This window comes from Andrena cerasifolii, chromosome 7 (genome assembly GCF_050908995.1).
Source record: "Andrena cerasifolii isolate SP2316 chromosome 7, iyAndCera1_principal, whole genome shotgun sequence".
Taxonomy (NCBI): Eukaryota; Metazoa; Arthropoda; class Insecta; order Hymenoptera; family Andrenidae; genus Andrena; species Andrena cerasifolii.
In genome coordinates, this window is record NC_135124.1 from 5,370,019 (window position 1) to 5,386,490 (window position 16,472).

The following is a 16,472-nucleotide window of genomic DNA, read 5'->3' on the forward strand; positions in this document are numbered from 1 at the left end:
ACCTGCAAAAATTGGTGCATTTCGGGTGTCCTTTTCCCTTTGATCGTTGTCTAAACATATTTAAATGTTTATAATGCACCAATAACTTACATAGTTGTATTCGGGAGGGTTTATAGAATAATTTGACGCAACAAGCAACCGAATAACTGTTACTGTTTGAACACAAAAAAATGTTCTAAGCTGAAAATTTGCAATTTTTTTTAGTGATGACGATACACGATTTGCGGATTCGTTTTTAGCGCACAAAAATCGGTAAGAAACGGCTATTGAAGGTTACAGAACAGAAAGAAAGTTCAATTTTGTTGAACTTTGTAATGTATCTCAATAGGCTGTACTAATCATATAAAATAGGAAAAAAAAATTTTTTCAATGTGGGTTAATTGTGGAATTGTGTATTTCTTTAATTACGAAGCACCCTTGAATTTTTAAAACTTTTTCTCGAGAACGCTGAAAGTGGACACACAATATTGGCGCAGTAAGCCATCAATTTGTTCACAGGGAAATAAATTACTGCAGTGCAGTGTACATATTCCAATTAATAAAAAAAAGTGTGTTGAAAAAGTAGGAACATGTGTTACTCATTCAACTCTGCTATTATGTTTTGTGAAGTACTGATCTTTTTACAATACTGCGAGGTTATGAATCTTAATATATAAAGCAGAAAGCTTCTATACATACGTTTGTGTGTTTGTCTGTCGCCTAAGAACTTTCGAACGACAAACTCTGGGACCACGAAATATTCCTCAGCTCATTATGCATGACTAATTCAGATGAATGTGAGAATTTTCACAAAAAATTTTTTTTTTATAAAATCAGAATTAAATTTGGGGCGAAACCGAGTAGCAAAGCTAGTGAATTATAATCAGTGATTACCAATGCACTGGGTTTGATGACTAAAAGGAAATGAGTCACTCGACCTGCTAGAAGAAGAAATGGCAAATGCTGCGAGTTGGTTTGTGAACGTGTGTTAACACTCCTTAAGTTTATTGCCCGCCCCATCATTTCTAAAACACTTTTATATACAGTCGCTTTATTACTCGCTGTCGCCATAATTTCTTGAAACGAACACAATACCGTAAAACGGCCAATCAAATGAGCTGTCGTGGCCACGGTAATGGCCAATGTTAAAAAAGATTTTATGGAGCAAATCGAGCTGTTATCAAAGTCACAATAGCGTTTGTACAGAAACAATGAAATGAGATAAATCGATACACGTTACCCAACAGATGTTCATTATTTTCTGTTCTTTGTTTTTTAAGCCGGGCTGTCACACTGTTCCAGGATTCGACAGTAATCGCTCTCAATTTGAATATGTTTTTATAACGCGAGTTTTAAAGAATATTTTTTTCTGCGATATCGAAGGAATGGGCCATCAGTGGATTACTGAGATTTTCCGAATGAAAGTGTTAAAAGTTTCAATTAATTATGAAAGAACTGTAATGTTATAATTATCTCCATAAAATTACCTTTTTTTTTTAAAAAAAGGTACAAAAAAGTGCGCCAAGTATTCGCGCAGACGAACGAAAAAAAATAATATACAAAAATCGCGCCAATTATAACATTGGATATTTATACAAAGAAAAAATGTGATAAATAATATTAAGCAGATGTATTTTTATTTTATACAATTACGAAGTAACTGTAATGTTATAATTATTATCTTTTCTGTTCCGAGGAAACTGCTACAAAATGCAGTGTATTAACCGAAACTTTGATTGCACAGATTTTTCTGCAAATAAGAAACTTTTATTTTCTTGAAAGCAGAAAAAAGTTCTAGTTAAATAGGAGCATTTATTCTGCTGTGAAAAGGTTAAAGTAGTGACAAGCAGATGTCCTGGAAACCTGGGGTAGATAGATCCGAAGTTGAAACCTTAAACCGTGCGGTGGAAATGATTGTATAAAAATCACAATGCGCTTTCTCTTCTGCGTATATTTATCCTGCTTTAACACCTTAAATAATACTAATTAAAAAGATATTAAAGAGGATCATACATAAAAGTATATGATCCTCCAGAACTTTTATTAATCGAGCATAAAACAGCTGTTAAAACTGACCTCTTACAACAGAGTTAAATTATTAATGTACAAACTGAACTTAAAACAGAACAGAAATGGTTTAAAAATTAAAAATTCGATAAATAACTTTTACCTACAAAAGTTCACAGTGTCATTCCACCCCTAATCTAAACACGACTTAATTCGAACTCCCCAATCCCAATTCCCAGTTTACAAATCGCACTCCCAGTATTTTAATATATAAAGCAGAAAGTCTTTGTGTGTTTGTCGCCTAAAAACTTTCGAACGGTAAACACTAGGGTCACCAAATGTGTTCCAGCTCATTATGCCTAGCTAACCCTGACGAATACGACTATTTTCACAGAAAATAAAATAAATAAATGAAAAAAAATAAATCAAATTTTTCTGTAAAATCAGAATTTAAATTTCGGGCGAAGCCGAGTAGCGAAGCTAGTAATTAATAAAAATAGGTTGCGCCACGTCGTGTTTGGGCTTATTTTCACCGGGCAAATCTCAGCAATCCACTGATATTGCTCTCGCGAAAAAATAATGAAAACTTCAAGGATATAAATTTTCGTTTAAACGCGCCGTCGGACGCGCGAGATTATTGCTTCCATTTGTTACAGGCCTGCCACGGAAATACGGTTTTACAACCTGCCTGCCCGGGATGCTGAGCAAGAAAAAGTGGCGACGACTCGCGGACGCTAATCCAGGGCGAAAAGTGTACGCGCATCCGGGGGTACTTCGTTATGAATAAATTTGCGTTCTGGACTGTAATTATACGTAGGTAATGTTCCAGTTGCGGTCAGTCAACAGAAAGCTTCCGACGAATATTGGAAACTTGTTTCAAGCTTCGCGCGTTACTTGCGTAAAACCTGCGTGGCATCGGTGGGAATGAAATGAAGAAGAGAAGACGAATGTTCAAGCGACAGACCGCGGAGACTTTGAGTTTCATTTGAGAGATCGTGGCGGCGCACGTGACGAAAATGTTTTAGTTGAGTGACTTGATTTGGAACAAAAGAACTCATATTCGCCCGCACACAATACCGTCGGTTATTACACACTTCGGCATTGTTCGAACTTCGTCTTTATGCGACCGTTTCAATTATGAATGGAAGCTGCCGAGACGATTTAGGCCGTCAAACGTTCCCATTTTACGTTTTCCCGTGGGAGCTTATCAATCATCTATACGGTTAGAAATTTGTTATCTGATAATAAATGTAGATCGAAATCGAATTACCGAAATACTTAATCACGCCAATTCAAAAACTATTTAAGGGGAGGTTCTGGTCTAAATGTCGATTTTTCTTTCATTTCATTTTTCGAATGTTCAACCTTTTAGGAAAACGGGTTTGAAAGGATTTGTTGAAATTCGTAAAATTCCCGAAGTTATAGGCATTTGAGTCGCGGCAAATACATGGGTCACAACCGGCTACTCGGCGCTCACGTAAAACTTTAAGGGGAGGTTCTGGTCTAAATGTCGATTTTTTTTATATCATTTTTCGAATGTTCAATCTTTTAGGAATACGGGTTTAAAAGGATTTGTTGAAATTCGTAAAATTCCCCAAGTTGTAGGCATTTGAGTCGCGGCAAATACATGGGTCACAACCGGCTACTCGGCGCTCACGTAAAACTTCAAATGCGTTTTTCTCGAAACAGTGTTCTCAAAACGGTGGGACCTGTATCTTCAAAAGTTATTATCCGATTCGACTGAAACTTGTTTTATTTTGAAGATTATTCTTTTGGCTAGGGGGGGAACTAAAAAAAATTACAAAAAGTTGAAAATTTATAATTTTTAAAGGCGTTGAAAGGACGAAAAATACAGGGAAAAGTGATTTCAAACGTGAAGTGTCGTTATTTTTAAAAAAAAATGTAATTTTTGTAATTTTTTTTTAGTTCCCCCCCTAGAAAAAAGAATAATCTTCAAAATAAAAAAGGTTTCAGTCGAATCGGATAATAACTTTTAGAGATACAGGTCCCACCGATTTGGATCAATTTTTTGACGCCTTAACTTTAACGACTCCCCAGGGCTGTTTGCACTGAATAATTATAAAACAAAAAATATATTTCTATAACATAAGACATCCTTAATACAATGCAACAAGTCCCATTAAATTATATATAGTAGTTTTCCTTTAATTAATTCCTAAATATCACCTATTTTTTGGGGCTCTAGACCAGAACCTCCCCTTAAGAAAGATATCTCAAGATGTTTAAGTATTAGTAATTTGTAATTAAGTATACAATGCTATTTATTATAAAGAATGTAATGGATTAATTCTTTAATAATAAATCAGCCAATTCTAAAACTATTTAAGAAAGATATTTCAAGATGTTTAACTATTAGTAATTTGTAATTAAGTATACAATGCTATTTATTATATAGAATGTAATGGATTAATTCTTTAATAATAAATCAGCCAATTCTAAAACTATTTAAGAAAGATATTTCAAGATGTTTAAGTATTAGTAATTTGTAATTAAATATACAATGCTATTTATTATATAGAATGTAATGGATTAATTCTTTAATAATAAATCAGCCAATTCTAAAACTATTTAAGAAAGATATTTCAAGATGTTTAACTATTAGTAGTTTGTAATTAAGTATACAATGCTATTTATTATATAGAATGTAATGGATTAATTCTTTAATAATAAATCAGCCAATTCAAAAACTATTTAAGAAAGATATTTTCAGATGTTTAACTATTAGTAATTTGTAATGAAATATATAATCCTCTAAATGTCTGTATTTCTGCTCATGAAAAATAGCGATGTATGTATTGACCCAAGCTCGTGCAATACTCGTGTAAATGTTTGAATAATTTAGAATTACATTGTTGCAACTATAATATAAACGTAACGCATACAATAATAAGAAAAATACAAAATGAACAGAAATGGGGACATGAGCAGAAATTGGGACATTCACTTTAGGACATTTTAAGTAAAGAAGGCAGCATTGCACTCCAGAGTGAGCTGAAACAATACTTATTTTTAAATAATTAAATTTATATAGCGTTTTCGAATTGCAATCACCGAGGTATAAATTCAATTTCGATATATTGAAGAGTTTATGCTAAAACCTTAGACTGTGCCCATTTTCTAATTAAATGGTACCAGCAACAATCAATCCTGCGTTCTCAAGCATGACTGACAAGCGTGTTTGTTCGTCTATAAACTACAATTTACAATTAGTACCGGCGCATTGCAATGAAAAAGCTAGTAGACAAGGATAATGAAGAACGGCTGATAAAATCTCGAAAATAAAATACGAAAACTAACGTTCTGCAAATCCGACAATGATGTCACTAGTTAGTGAACAGTAGTTGCTGAAACGCGCCTCGCTCACCGTTCTGAACAGTGTTCCTTCTCGAGAATAATTCTTTCTCGAGAATTTCTCGAGAAATTTTCTAATTGCTTATTTCTTATTTCTGGAGAAATACTGTTTACTCAGTAGAGAAGATTCGACATTGTTGACTGGCGAAGGTGCACATTAATTGTAATTTAACAATTTAGAAAAATTAAAGAGTCGGATGCAATTAGGGGACTACTTAGCGCTCGAAAATGGGAAAAATTATTGTCCAAACGCTAAGAAAGATTGTGAAATTAAATGTTGTTAAACTGAATTATAAAAAATATAGTGTTGTAAAGCTCCTCACGGCACACATTTTTTCTATTTGCAGTTTGTTTATCCAATCATTACTATTCGAGCTAAAAATTATAAACAAAAAATTTTTCTTCGTCCAAAATCATTATTTCTTTAAACATAAATTGCGATAACTTGAGTAAATATTAACGGATCGTTATGAAACTTAAAACATAACTTCAGGAAACTCTAGCGAAGCCGTAAAATGTATGCACATAACCCTTGTGTTAACAAATGTAATAATATTTAATTAAAAAGTAATACTCGACATAACCCATGCTTTTCAACGTTCGCCGTTAAAAAGTATCGAGGCAATTTTGAGGTACGTGTAACTTTTAGCGACAAAGTTTTTCCTTAATATACAAGGAAGATTTTCACCAATTTTCACACTGATTAATAAATAATTGTAGAAGATATGACGATATATATAAATCTCGCGCGCCATCAACAGTCAGCAGCTGCGTATAATGCGCTGCTTGGTGTAATTTCAAAATTACTTAGCGTAAAAGTACCAGTAGTTGTCAACTTCTGATACATGGTCAACTGGTACCTTTACCCTAACCGATTTTGATAATTCTTTCTCCACGACCTAAGTTGATTCGAGCTAAATTAAATGCACTAAGTTTCAGGGAAATCGGTGGAATAGTTGCGGAGAAATTACAAACACAATACATACTAACATACATAAATACACATCGAACTGAGAACCTCTTTCTTTTTGAAGTCGATTAAAAAATGACCCGAACGAGGTAGAGTTCAGACTCATTTTCATCCGAATCTCGCTAATTCATTCTTAACACTTTCACTGGCGTCGGCGCGTTTTCAAAGTTATTCGCGTGTACAGTAATAATAAATCGGAGATGAAACAATAAAAGATTTCGTGCTATCAATAATTTCTTATCTTTAAATAAGATAAAGTGTGTTGAGTCAGTAAAGCTTTAGTATAATTGTGTTAAGAAAACATTAATATCTGTGAATTTTCACGGCCTCTTTTACGATGCTCCGTTAAAAAGCCAACCATTCCTATGCTCAATATTCAACTCTTCCATTGTATATGCAACCCCACCCCACCCCCACCCCACTAACAAATGGGTTTCCAAACTTTCACGTTATTAAAAACATGCGTAATGGTTTTATCACTGTAATAAAAATAATGAAGTTACAAATGTATTTTTACCTGTGATAAAAATAAAAAAAAAATAAAATATAAAATATAAAATATAAAATATAAAATATAAAATATAAAATATAAAATATAAAATATAAAATATAAAATATAAAATATAAAATATAAAATATAAAATATAAAATATAAAATATAAAATATAAAATATAAAATATAAAATATAAAATATAAAATATAAAATATAAAATATAAAATATAAAATATAAAATATAAAATATAAAATATAAAATATAAAATATAAAATATAAAATATAAAATATAAAATATAAAATATCAAGAAATGCGTCACCTCATTTTAAAAAAGTAATACAATGGAAATTAACTGCATGGGATTTTACTTGTTGCGGAAAAGAATAATTGGCACGCAATGTGGGCCAGATAGTTTAAAGTCTTGCATGTTTCAGTAATAATTAATACACTATGCGCGAAACACTGATCACGGTGATTATTTAGTACAACCAGCACCCTTCGATGCAACAAGATTCGCTTATTTCATATTTTAACAAAACGATGGTAAAATACAGTAAAAGTAAAGCGGCATTTTGTAATTAAAATTTACGTACAACTACGCGTCAAATTTACTGAATTACTTTGAATTTCAGCAGAGGATAGATTTAACAGCTTTCAAAAAAAAAGAAACTTTGAATCCACATTAGTAAGTGGCCCGTATTGAGAATTTAACGTAAATCATAATTCTTCGCTTCAATCGATAATCCTAAGCTCCCTGCCTCAAGAATGAACTCTATATACATACTATTTAGTAAAGAAGGAAGCCACGAAACGCTACAGGTACGACGCGACGCTCGCATTCGAAAAAAGATGTGTTCAATGAACGCGGGCGCGCGCGAGCGCGCGCGCGCCTCACACACGGGCGCTCGCGTGCACGCAGCACGCACGAGGCAATTACGGTGCATTCCTTCTCGCTTAGCCGTATTGCATGCGAAGGAAAGAAGCGCTTCGCGTGTACGCGGGAGGCAAGGGCCAAGCATAAAGTAAACACGAAAATGCCAAAGTGAACCGGTACGTAGATCCGGCGGGCAACGTGAAAAAGAGAATGCCTTCCTTTCTGGGGAAGAGCCCCGAAGCGATGGGCAGAAACGCTTCTTCCACTTCGCGAGCTACGCGGCGTCATCATCGAAAGGTAAACGTGACGTCGTTTCGCTGCACGTGCTTCGTTTTCGAAACGACCCTTAAATTTATTAATGACTCTAGGAGAAACTCGCAGACACTCATCATGGAACTCGAACGAGCCATTATCTGCCCTTTCGTGTGATTTTTTGTATTAATTTCTAGGCACTAAGAAATAACAAAATGAATATTGAACTTCAATGATACTTAAATTTTTCGTGGCTAAAAATCCATCGTATCAATAGAAAATACTCTCTAACCTATCAAATCGGTGGTAAACGGAAAAAGAAATAAAGTAGCTAGCATTAACAATAACATGCCCGTAAGAAGGAAGTGTTTTATTAATACTTGACAGCACTACGATTGTTCTCCATGTAGGTATCTGGCTGGAAGAGTCGAGGGAAGTTAAGGTTCCCTCGGTTAATGTTCCGTCCCGTTTAAACCTGTTTTTGTTTATCCAATGACATCGTTTATGAAACGCACACACACGTGTTTCGCTCGAAGCCGCGGATGGATGCTGTTAGTCGGCCCGTGCGCGAAAAGAAGGACATTGGGAAACGAAGGAATACGTTCCTGTCCAAGGAAACATTTAGCCGGAGAGAATAGGATGCTCTCCGCGGTTACCGACAGCAGAACCGCATAACAACTAAACGGAGTAATAAACCCGACCACTCACCGTTCCTGGACACGTCCAGCTCCACGAGGTTTTCGAAGTTCTGGATATCCGGTGGCAGGCGATGGATTTCGTTGTCACTCAGCCCAAGCTTTCGTAGCCTTTGTAGCCGGAAGAAGTTCTAAAAATCGGAAGAACGGGAATACTTACTATCGCGCTTGTAATATAAGCGACAATAACAATGAGCCACCTTATCGGCTACGTCGAGTGCATACTTCGTTTGTTACGTTATAGCCGATGGAATGATACGTCACGAACGCAATAGAAAGACGAAGGGAGCGGAGGGGCGGAGGGGGGGGGGAGGGGAGGGATATGGTTATAAAGCGGAAAGTTGGCATGTAGTGATATTTGCCTACCTTCGGTAAATCACGAATATGATTCGCGTCCAACAGAAGCTCCTCCAAGCTTCTAGAGTATCGCAGAATATCATCAGGAACGCTGGGCAGAGAGCAATGACGCTTGTCAACGTATTCCACCTGCCTGTTACACCCTTTAAAAATCGGAATGCAGCGGAACATGGTATCCTTTTCACTATTAATCACGTTAAAACAGCACCAAACATAATTGTCCCGTAACTTTACGGAGGTACGCGTTGCTATTTGCACATATTCGTGGATGAGATGGGTTGAAAGAGCACGGAGGAAAACGAGCGGCACGATACACACTTTCACGCCCTACTCGGCTTTAAACGCGCTCTCGGCTTGTGCTTCGAAGTCTGACGTCATCACGTCTACAAACCACTGATCACGTTGCTTCAAAGCGGCGCACAACAGTGAGCGAACACAACGCTTTGAAAAGGCGATGCCCCCACTCCGCCCGCTGCGCCACGGAGTTGCGCAATTATGTAGAGGGGAAATACCAAGTGAAATATTTTCGTTGATCAAGATCTGGATACCAGCTCTCTGTCTAATGAAAGAAAATGCTAACCAATACACAGCGCTCGAAATTATGAGAGAAGGACAGTTGTTTTATGAGACCTATGCAAAGAATATTATCTCTATGGTCAGGACCCACTTTCATGAAAGATGTCGCTACACACAGTAATACGCAGTTATGTTTGGTCTAGCTAGTGTTACCTACGGGTAAAGCCCCTTAAGTAAGCACGGTTTTGTCACCTTTGCACCGATCATGTTAGAGCACTAGGTTAGGTTAGCTTTTTATTTTCTCCCCAGCTTACAGTTTCTCATAAGACTAGCAGATGGCATTTCAGGGCACGGCCCCATAGTGATGCTTAAGCATTTGCTTAAGAATAAGTAGCGACTATGAATACCGGCCTAGGAAGTGATCGGAACAACGTGTATCGTCGCTGATTGGTTGCCGCGATTTGGAGCAAAAGTGGAAGTAAGACAGAGAAAGAAACTGTAAAAAAAGAGACAGAAATACTGATAGAAAGAGACAGAAATACTGACAGAAAGAGAGAGAAATACTGATAGAAAGAGATAGATAAACGTTTAGGTTATGTTATTTCCGGTTTTGCTCCAAAATGGCTGCGGTTATACCGATCACTCCCTAGAGGATCACTACAGCTCTATATAGCCCAACGAACATTGGTCATCACATTATCTGAACATCTATCCTCACTACTTCGTCCTTATGTTATTCCTAAGTTTATGTAATTTGTTCCTTATATTCCTCCCACTGTACTTATTGTCATTCTGCCCTTCTTTCCTGCCCCGAATCTCACATCCACGGCTATTTGTACTTAGGTACTCATACTTTGTAATTGCTCTAGAATATTACGTATTTGCGTGAAAAGCATGCCTCATTATTATTTTTCCTGTTTCCCTTCTGATCCCTAATTTGGTTTTGTCCATTTCATTTTTTTTTGCTATCTAATCTTATATTTCGTTGTTAGATTGTTAGTTGTACTATTACATTGTTAGAGCACCAAAGAGGTAAGTATGCGCATCCGCCATCTTGAGTCCTCTGGAGAGAGAAGATTTTTGAGTACCCGCCCTTTTGAGTGCTGTCAAATTCGCTTTATAAACCAAATATAAACTAAAATGTGATAAAATACTGTAATAATGTGTCGTGCTACCATGCATCAATATCAATAACGCATATTTTGTTTATAAAGTGAATCTGACAATACTCAAACAGGCGGGTACTCAATAACCTTCTCCCTCTAGAGGACCCATATTTTTGTAACTATATATATATGCCAAAGAAAGAATAAACCTAACCTATTTACGTTAATTGTTAATATAATTATCTATACTGTAAAGTAGATATGGCTTTATAAATGGCGTGCGTAAAAATATCTACATAACGAAATATTATGCATTTAAGGTATTACATTTGAAATGAACATTTACTTTCAACTATTATTCTTTTCTTTCTAGAACAGGCCTCTTACAAATAGGAGGTCAAAATCCATGCATTATCGTTTGTAGTGTCAATTTTTAATATTTGCAATATATGTCGATTATTATCACGCTTAACATGTGTCCAGAGACTGTTTTTAAATACATTACTGGGAACTTGTATAAATTTTTATTCGGTGAACATCTTCCCTGCCAATACGTCCCTGTCCACCCGTCGCGCCACGTGATTTTGTTTACATCCACGTTGTATTTCACTTTTACTGATAATAAAACTCATTAGAAAAAAACTGAAATACAGATTTATTTATTCTTTAAATGTACCGATTAGTTAGGAATTTTAAGGTGTAAATGTTTTACGTAAATTACTCGCATGTCTCGCTATTGAATGTGACAAACCATCTCTTAACCCGACTTTGCACACTCCGCTCTGACATACGTCTGTCACTTCTAGATTCGATAATAGATACGGTTACACAAAAAAGTATGCACTCACCTCGTGCAAATAACAGATTTTACATATTTCAGCAATGTGTTTAATTTCTACTAAAAAAGTGCTCGAACAAATTTCGGTAGAAAAATAAACGAAAAGAAGCGTAAATTTGACAAAAAACGAGTTTAATCTGTGCCCAATAGATTAAAGCGTAAATCAAGATCGTAGATGTTTCTTCGAAGTATTAATTTATTCTAGTCACATTTGTATGCAATAAATATCGAATTGGAGTAAACATTTTTGTGCAAGTTTTTTGCTACCTCTGTTGATAACAATGCGTTTTTTTTTAATAAATGGTATATAATTTTGCGATTGAATCAACCAAAGTTTATATTAATATGAATTTAAATTGGTAATTCTTACTTTATTGATTTCATATGTAAAATTGCTACACGTGAGGTGAGCAGATACTTTTGCGAGTAACCGTAACTAGAACACTTTTTAATGTCTATATATATATATATATATATAGTATCTAGTTAAAATATATAATCACGCATATACGATTACATTAATTTCACTATACTTGTGTTTTTGGTAAGTTTTGGATTATTCTTTAAAAACTGTAGCCTTAACCATATAAATGAATAGTAGGTATATATATAAATTATATAACGCAAAGTAACAAACAGCTATAGCGCGCACTGCTACTTTTACTAACACGTTGATCGCCCAGTGTGAATCAGAGTTTCTCCCAGGACCCAAATTCGAACTCAGAGTGTAGACAGTGCGATAAGCTCGAAGAGCGCTATGATGCAATTTAAATGTAGCCAGAGTCACGTAATTGGACGCAGAAGAGCGTCACCCCTAAACAAGTGACGGGAGCCCTGCGGAAACATAGCCGTCACCCAGATATGGGTGACGTGGCGACCAACGTGTTAAACTGTAGAAACTCGTATCTATTTTCAGTAGAATTTAAAACTGAATTGTGTAATAAATATTGTATTGGAAATAATTCTTAGTTTTAAGTATCTCAGTGCGTTGATAATTATTATAATGTACTAAAAATTGCATCATAAAGAAATATCTTCTGGCAAAGTTTACAGATTCTGTGTTACTCTATTGCTCCATTATTACTTTAAACAAAAATGAATATTGCACTGATATCAGACTATCTAGAAACATACGAAGGGAGAGACAAGTTCCTAAAAGCTTTGTCTTACATGGCAAAGTTATTTACATTGGGTGTGACTTCTCAGGAAACAGAAAAGAAGCTGAAGATATTTAGTAGTCGCATGAGCGAGTGTAGAGTGATTTTAAGATTATTGGATGATATACCAATGATTCATTATGCTGCAACGTATGAATGGGGAAGGAAGGTATGAACTTGGAAATAAACGAAGTAATACGTGCAACAGATTTTCCTACTTGTACGTTTCATTCTCTCTTTATAAACCCGGCGGGAAGCGCACCCCATATTGTAACGCAGGTTGTCGCTACCGGGTCAAAAATACCCAAAATTGAAACGTAAAAAATCGCGGTTTCGGAATATTTTTTTTTAACTTCGTAATTTTTATGTTAAAGTACAGTGTTTTAAGAATCAAAGAAAATTTATGAAATGTCTTAAAATCTTTATTAAAGTTCTTTAAAAAATTGTAAGAAAAACTCGAACAGTCTTCGTATTTTCGCAGCTAGCGCCTCTGTGTTAAATTTTACCTAGTAGCGCCTCCCGCCGAGATAATGAAACGTACAAATTTATACTTTCGTTTAAAGGCATCTAAATTTCATATGTAATCTAATAGGAGCCAGACTGGTTGATCAGGTGGGCAGAACTGGTACAAATTACAATGGACATTGTATATTGCCCGATAGAACACATTTCCTGGGCTGGTGAACACGAATTAATTAAAATTAATAACAAGGCGTGGGATAATGTTTCAACGTGGTTTTGGATAGTTTCCCTACATTTGTCATTAACAAAGTATGTGGAAAGGGAAGACATTAAATAAGTCTTCATCTTTATTGGAGAATTGCAATAAGGATAAGATGACTATTAAGGCATTTAGAAAGTTCATGCTGCTTCAGAAATGAAAACTATGTTAACTTTCAATGGTAGATGACAATGTCAGTCGTTTATTAGTAAATACCAATCGAAATATTCAAACACATAAAATTGCAATGTGAATTGAAAATTCCAGTGTCAACTAATCACATGTGACAAGAAATGCCTGGAAAATTTTATAGCATCCACCTTCAGTGGACATCCCACTATTGAGTTACCGTTTTATATTAAAAATACATTAAAAACTTTCTTCATGAGAAAAAGCAAGTAATTTGTGAAAATAACATAATAAAATTGGCTGAAAAATAAGAAAGAATTATAAAAAGTGAAAAAAGATTGCAGATCCTATTTCTACCCTTAAAAGTAGCACAAACTTTTTGCATAATGTCTAAATAAGCATGTACAATAATACACAGATTAAGCAAATAATCTTCTTTTAGATCCCTACGGAAATTAAAGCACTTGAATGAAGCTAATTGCAGTACAAGGTAAACATACAGATAACACGAACACTTATATTAATTTAATCATTAACGGGCGTTTATGTTTCAAATGACGATTTCTGTTCTAGCAAAACAGCTTTGAAGATAGTAAAGAAACAAGGTCGAAATGAATTATTGTCCTGCATACGATTAACGTTAGACATCACTTATGCAGTTAGTTATTTACCGCTTGGCGTGCTTTGGGGAGGTAAATTAAACACTTGGCAAGTAGGAGCGCTTGGAACGTTATCTTCTCTGATTGGTTTGTACCAAGCATTAAGCAAACGCATAGGGAACAAATGTTCATAATAATTAGTATCAGAATTTTCTGTAAAAAAGTATAAACCACCCGACGAGTTACTATCAGTATTGTAAATATTATTGTCTACCATTGTTAGCTCTTAGAAATTTTCTATCGAAAATGTTGCATACTAACTGTAAAATAAATTATAGAGATTGGACGAAAAATTAGATTTTACAGTCAGGTCTTTTTATACAGTGTATATAAGGAATAAGGTATTATTTCAAACAGGGACTTCAAAACCGGTACGATTTTCATACTGGTGTTACGTCAACAAAGCTATACCGAAAACGATATCGTACCAAAACAGATGATTACCGAAACCGTTATAGAACCGAAATAGGTGAATACCGAAATCGTTGAAGTACCGAAACCGAAATAAATACCGGTATTTTTCCGGTTTTTTAGGTGTCATGGTAGATTAAAGTAATACCTTCATAGCCCTCGTTGATTCGAGCTGTAAAAACACCGACATAACGTAATATATTTTCATAAAAATACCAATAGATTCGTAGCTTCATTATAGCGTGGCGGCAGAAAAAAGAAAAAATACTTCCGAATTCCGGAAGTCGCAATATCACTTTCTTCTTCACTTGCGAACACATTAAACATATTATTTTATTAGCTTCAGTATTACAGCAATATCAATATCATGTACAATCGGTTTTGCTTAATAATATTTTGAAAACTGTAATAAAATCCGAAAACCGAAAAAATTACCGGTAAATCTAGGTAAATATACCGGTATTTGCGTATTTCGGTTTCTATGAAGGTTTTGAAGATAGGACCGAAAAATACCGGTATTTTCAGTTTCGGCAGAAGTCCCTGATTTCAAATACTGTATCAAAGCAATGCAATGTGATCAACATAATGAAGAACAATTTATTATTTGTAATACATTAGTTTTGTGTTACACGTTATGCTTTAACAAGGATATACGCGGTAGGAAAGAAGCTAAAGCAATATAAATTATTGATTAACTATTTATCAGATAAAGCCTACTTGATTTTACGCTAATAAGTATACTTAGATATACATACGTTCACTAATGTGTTGAATTATTGCTACATATATGTTTTCGTTTGTTATTATTTATATAATAATTATAGACTTAGGTTTTATTATCAGTAAAAGTAAAGGAATAGGAGGCACTTTCCATATTAACATAAAAAATATACTTTGCTACCTATGGCGCGATGTAATCATTGCCTCGCAATCGGTTAAGTCTCTTAAAAGTTTTAAGAAAGCTTGACATTATGCGTACCAGTAACAGTCTTGTTTCTTTAATAGTAGATCACCCTGTATCGCGTGGTTATCAGTGATTTAAAAATAATTTGTGTTTTTCACATTACAATAAAATCTATGGTGATTACATTAAAAGGCACGACTTATTAAAAGTTTGTAAACAAGATATTTTTGATAAAAGAGCATCTTTAAAATTTCTGTCGGCTCGTTATGTCTCTGCCGTTGATTCGATAACGTTTAGTCTAAGATTTTGTCGTTTCTCTATTTAGAATCATTTTCAGGCATCATCAAGCCGATTTTCTTCGTTGACTAAAAACTTCACGATTACATTTCAAGCTACTGTAGAATATTATGTACGTGTTATTTCATCGTCGTATTAAAGCACTTCGCGTTATATTCAAATTACGTATCTCTTTGACTGGCGATGAGGCGCGACGATTATAATACCATCTAAAACTTGGCAGGCCTTTTTATGCGCAAGCTGCCAGCGGGGAAAGTATTGTGATTATTTTGAAGCTGATCTTCGCGCTTGTAGCTTTGTGGTAATGGCCCCAGAAGTCACCCAGCTCACCGAACAAAACTATCAAGTTTAAAAATGAAACATTCCGTGTGCGTACGTAAATACTTGTTGTACCTCCGAGGCAACGCTACGGCGTGAGAACACGTCAATGCCAGTCAAAGAATTTTATATGTATGTACGTGTACTGTATATACCCACGTGCGCGAGCGCACGGCTGAATCCAGGGGGCCCATAAAGCTTGGGCCCAAGTTTATACTGTTCACTCAAAGGATCGAGTAGATGAAAAGAGTTAATACGAATCCATGTAGAACAATGCGTTATTAAAGAATTATGAGAGATCAATGTTTCAATAGTAAAACTGTTTTTAGCAGTTTCATAACTGCTTAAACGAATCGCTAACTCAAAAACCAATGGCTGCCAGCTATTTTTCTAGCTCAACCTCTGTACCACTTC

The 16,472-nt window shown here is 35.0% G+C and overlaps 3 protein-coding genes across 14 annotated transcripts in view; 2 read left to right on the forward strand and 1 right to left on the reverse strand.

Annotated features, from left to right (window-relative positions):
* Positions 1-9,444, reverse strand: part of Scrib (scribble planar cell polarity protein) — a 76,753-nt gene extending 67,309 nt beyond the window's left edge. For 7 of the 11 annotated variants that reach the window (XR_013086029.1, XM_076816715.1, XM_076816720.1 and 4 more), the window contains exons 1-2: positions 9,012-9,444; positions 8,659-8,776 (exon numbers count right to left, since the gene is read on the reverse strand). Coding sequence is in view for 9 of the 11 variants with exons in the window: in XM_076816715.1 (XP_076672830.1) it covers positions 8,659-8,776; positions 9,012-9,173 (280 nt within the window). In the remaining 2 variants the exon portion in view is untranslated. The remainder of the gene's footprint in view (positions 1-8,658; positions 8,777-9,011) is intronic. The other 4 variants (XR_013086030.1, XM_076816721.1, XM_076816723.1 and 1 more) reach the window with 1 other exon arrangement.
* The window catches only part of Dnali1 (Putative inner dynein arm light chain, axonemal Dnali1), a 130,320-nt gene that overhangs the window by 87,375 nt on the left and 26,473 nt on the right, over positions 1-16,472 (forward strand). The window lies entirely within an intron of this gene.
* On the forward strand, positions 11,193-15,392 carry Pex11c (peroxisomal biogenesis factor 11c). 2 transcript variants are annotated; one of them, XM_076817362.1, is made up of 5 exons: positions 11,193-11,460; positions 12,516-12,788; positions 13,212-13,390; positions 13,912-13,959; positions 14,043-15,392. In XM_076817362.1, the coding sequence occupies exons 2-5, from the start codon at positions 12,558-12,560 to the stop codon at positions 14,260-14,262; spliced, it is 678 nt and encodes a 225-aa protein (XP_076673477.1). In that variant the 5' UTR covers positions 11,193-11,460; positions 12,516-12,557; the 3' UTR covers positions 14,263-15,392. The 2 variants fall into 2 exon arrangements, with proteins under 2 accessions (XP_076673477.1, XP_076673476.1); XM_076817361.1 differs by lacking the exon at positions 11,193-11,460 and having other exon boundaries at positions 12,205-12,788.

Excerpts from the sequence above, each read along its gene's own strand:
- Pex11c (XM_076817362.1), top strand. The coding sequence starts at position 12,558 with ATGAATATTGCACTGATATCAGACTATCTAGAAACATACGAAGGGAGA. Across the intron at positions 12,789-13,211 it reads CGTATGAATGGGGAAGGAAG|GAGCCAGACTGGTTGATCAG; the intron begins GTATGAACTTGG and ends GTAATCTAATAG. Across the intron at positions 13,960-14,042 it reads GAAGCTAATTGCAGTACAAG|CAAAACAGCTTTGAAGATAG; the intron begins GTAAACATACAG and ends TTTCTGTTCTAG.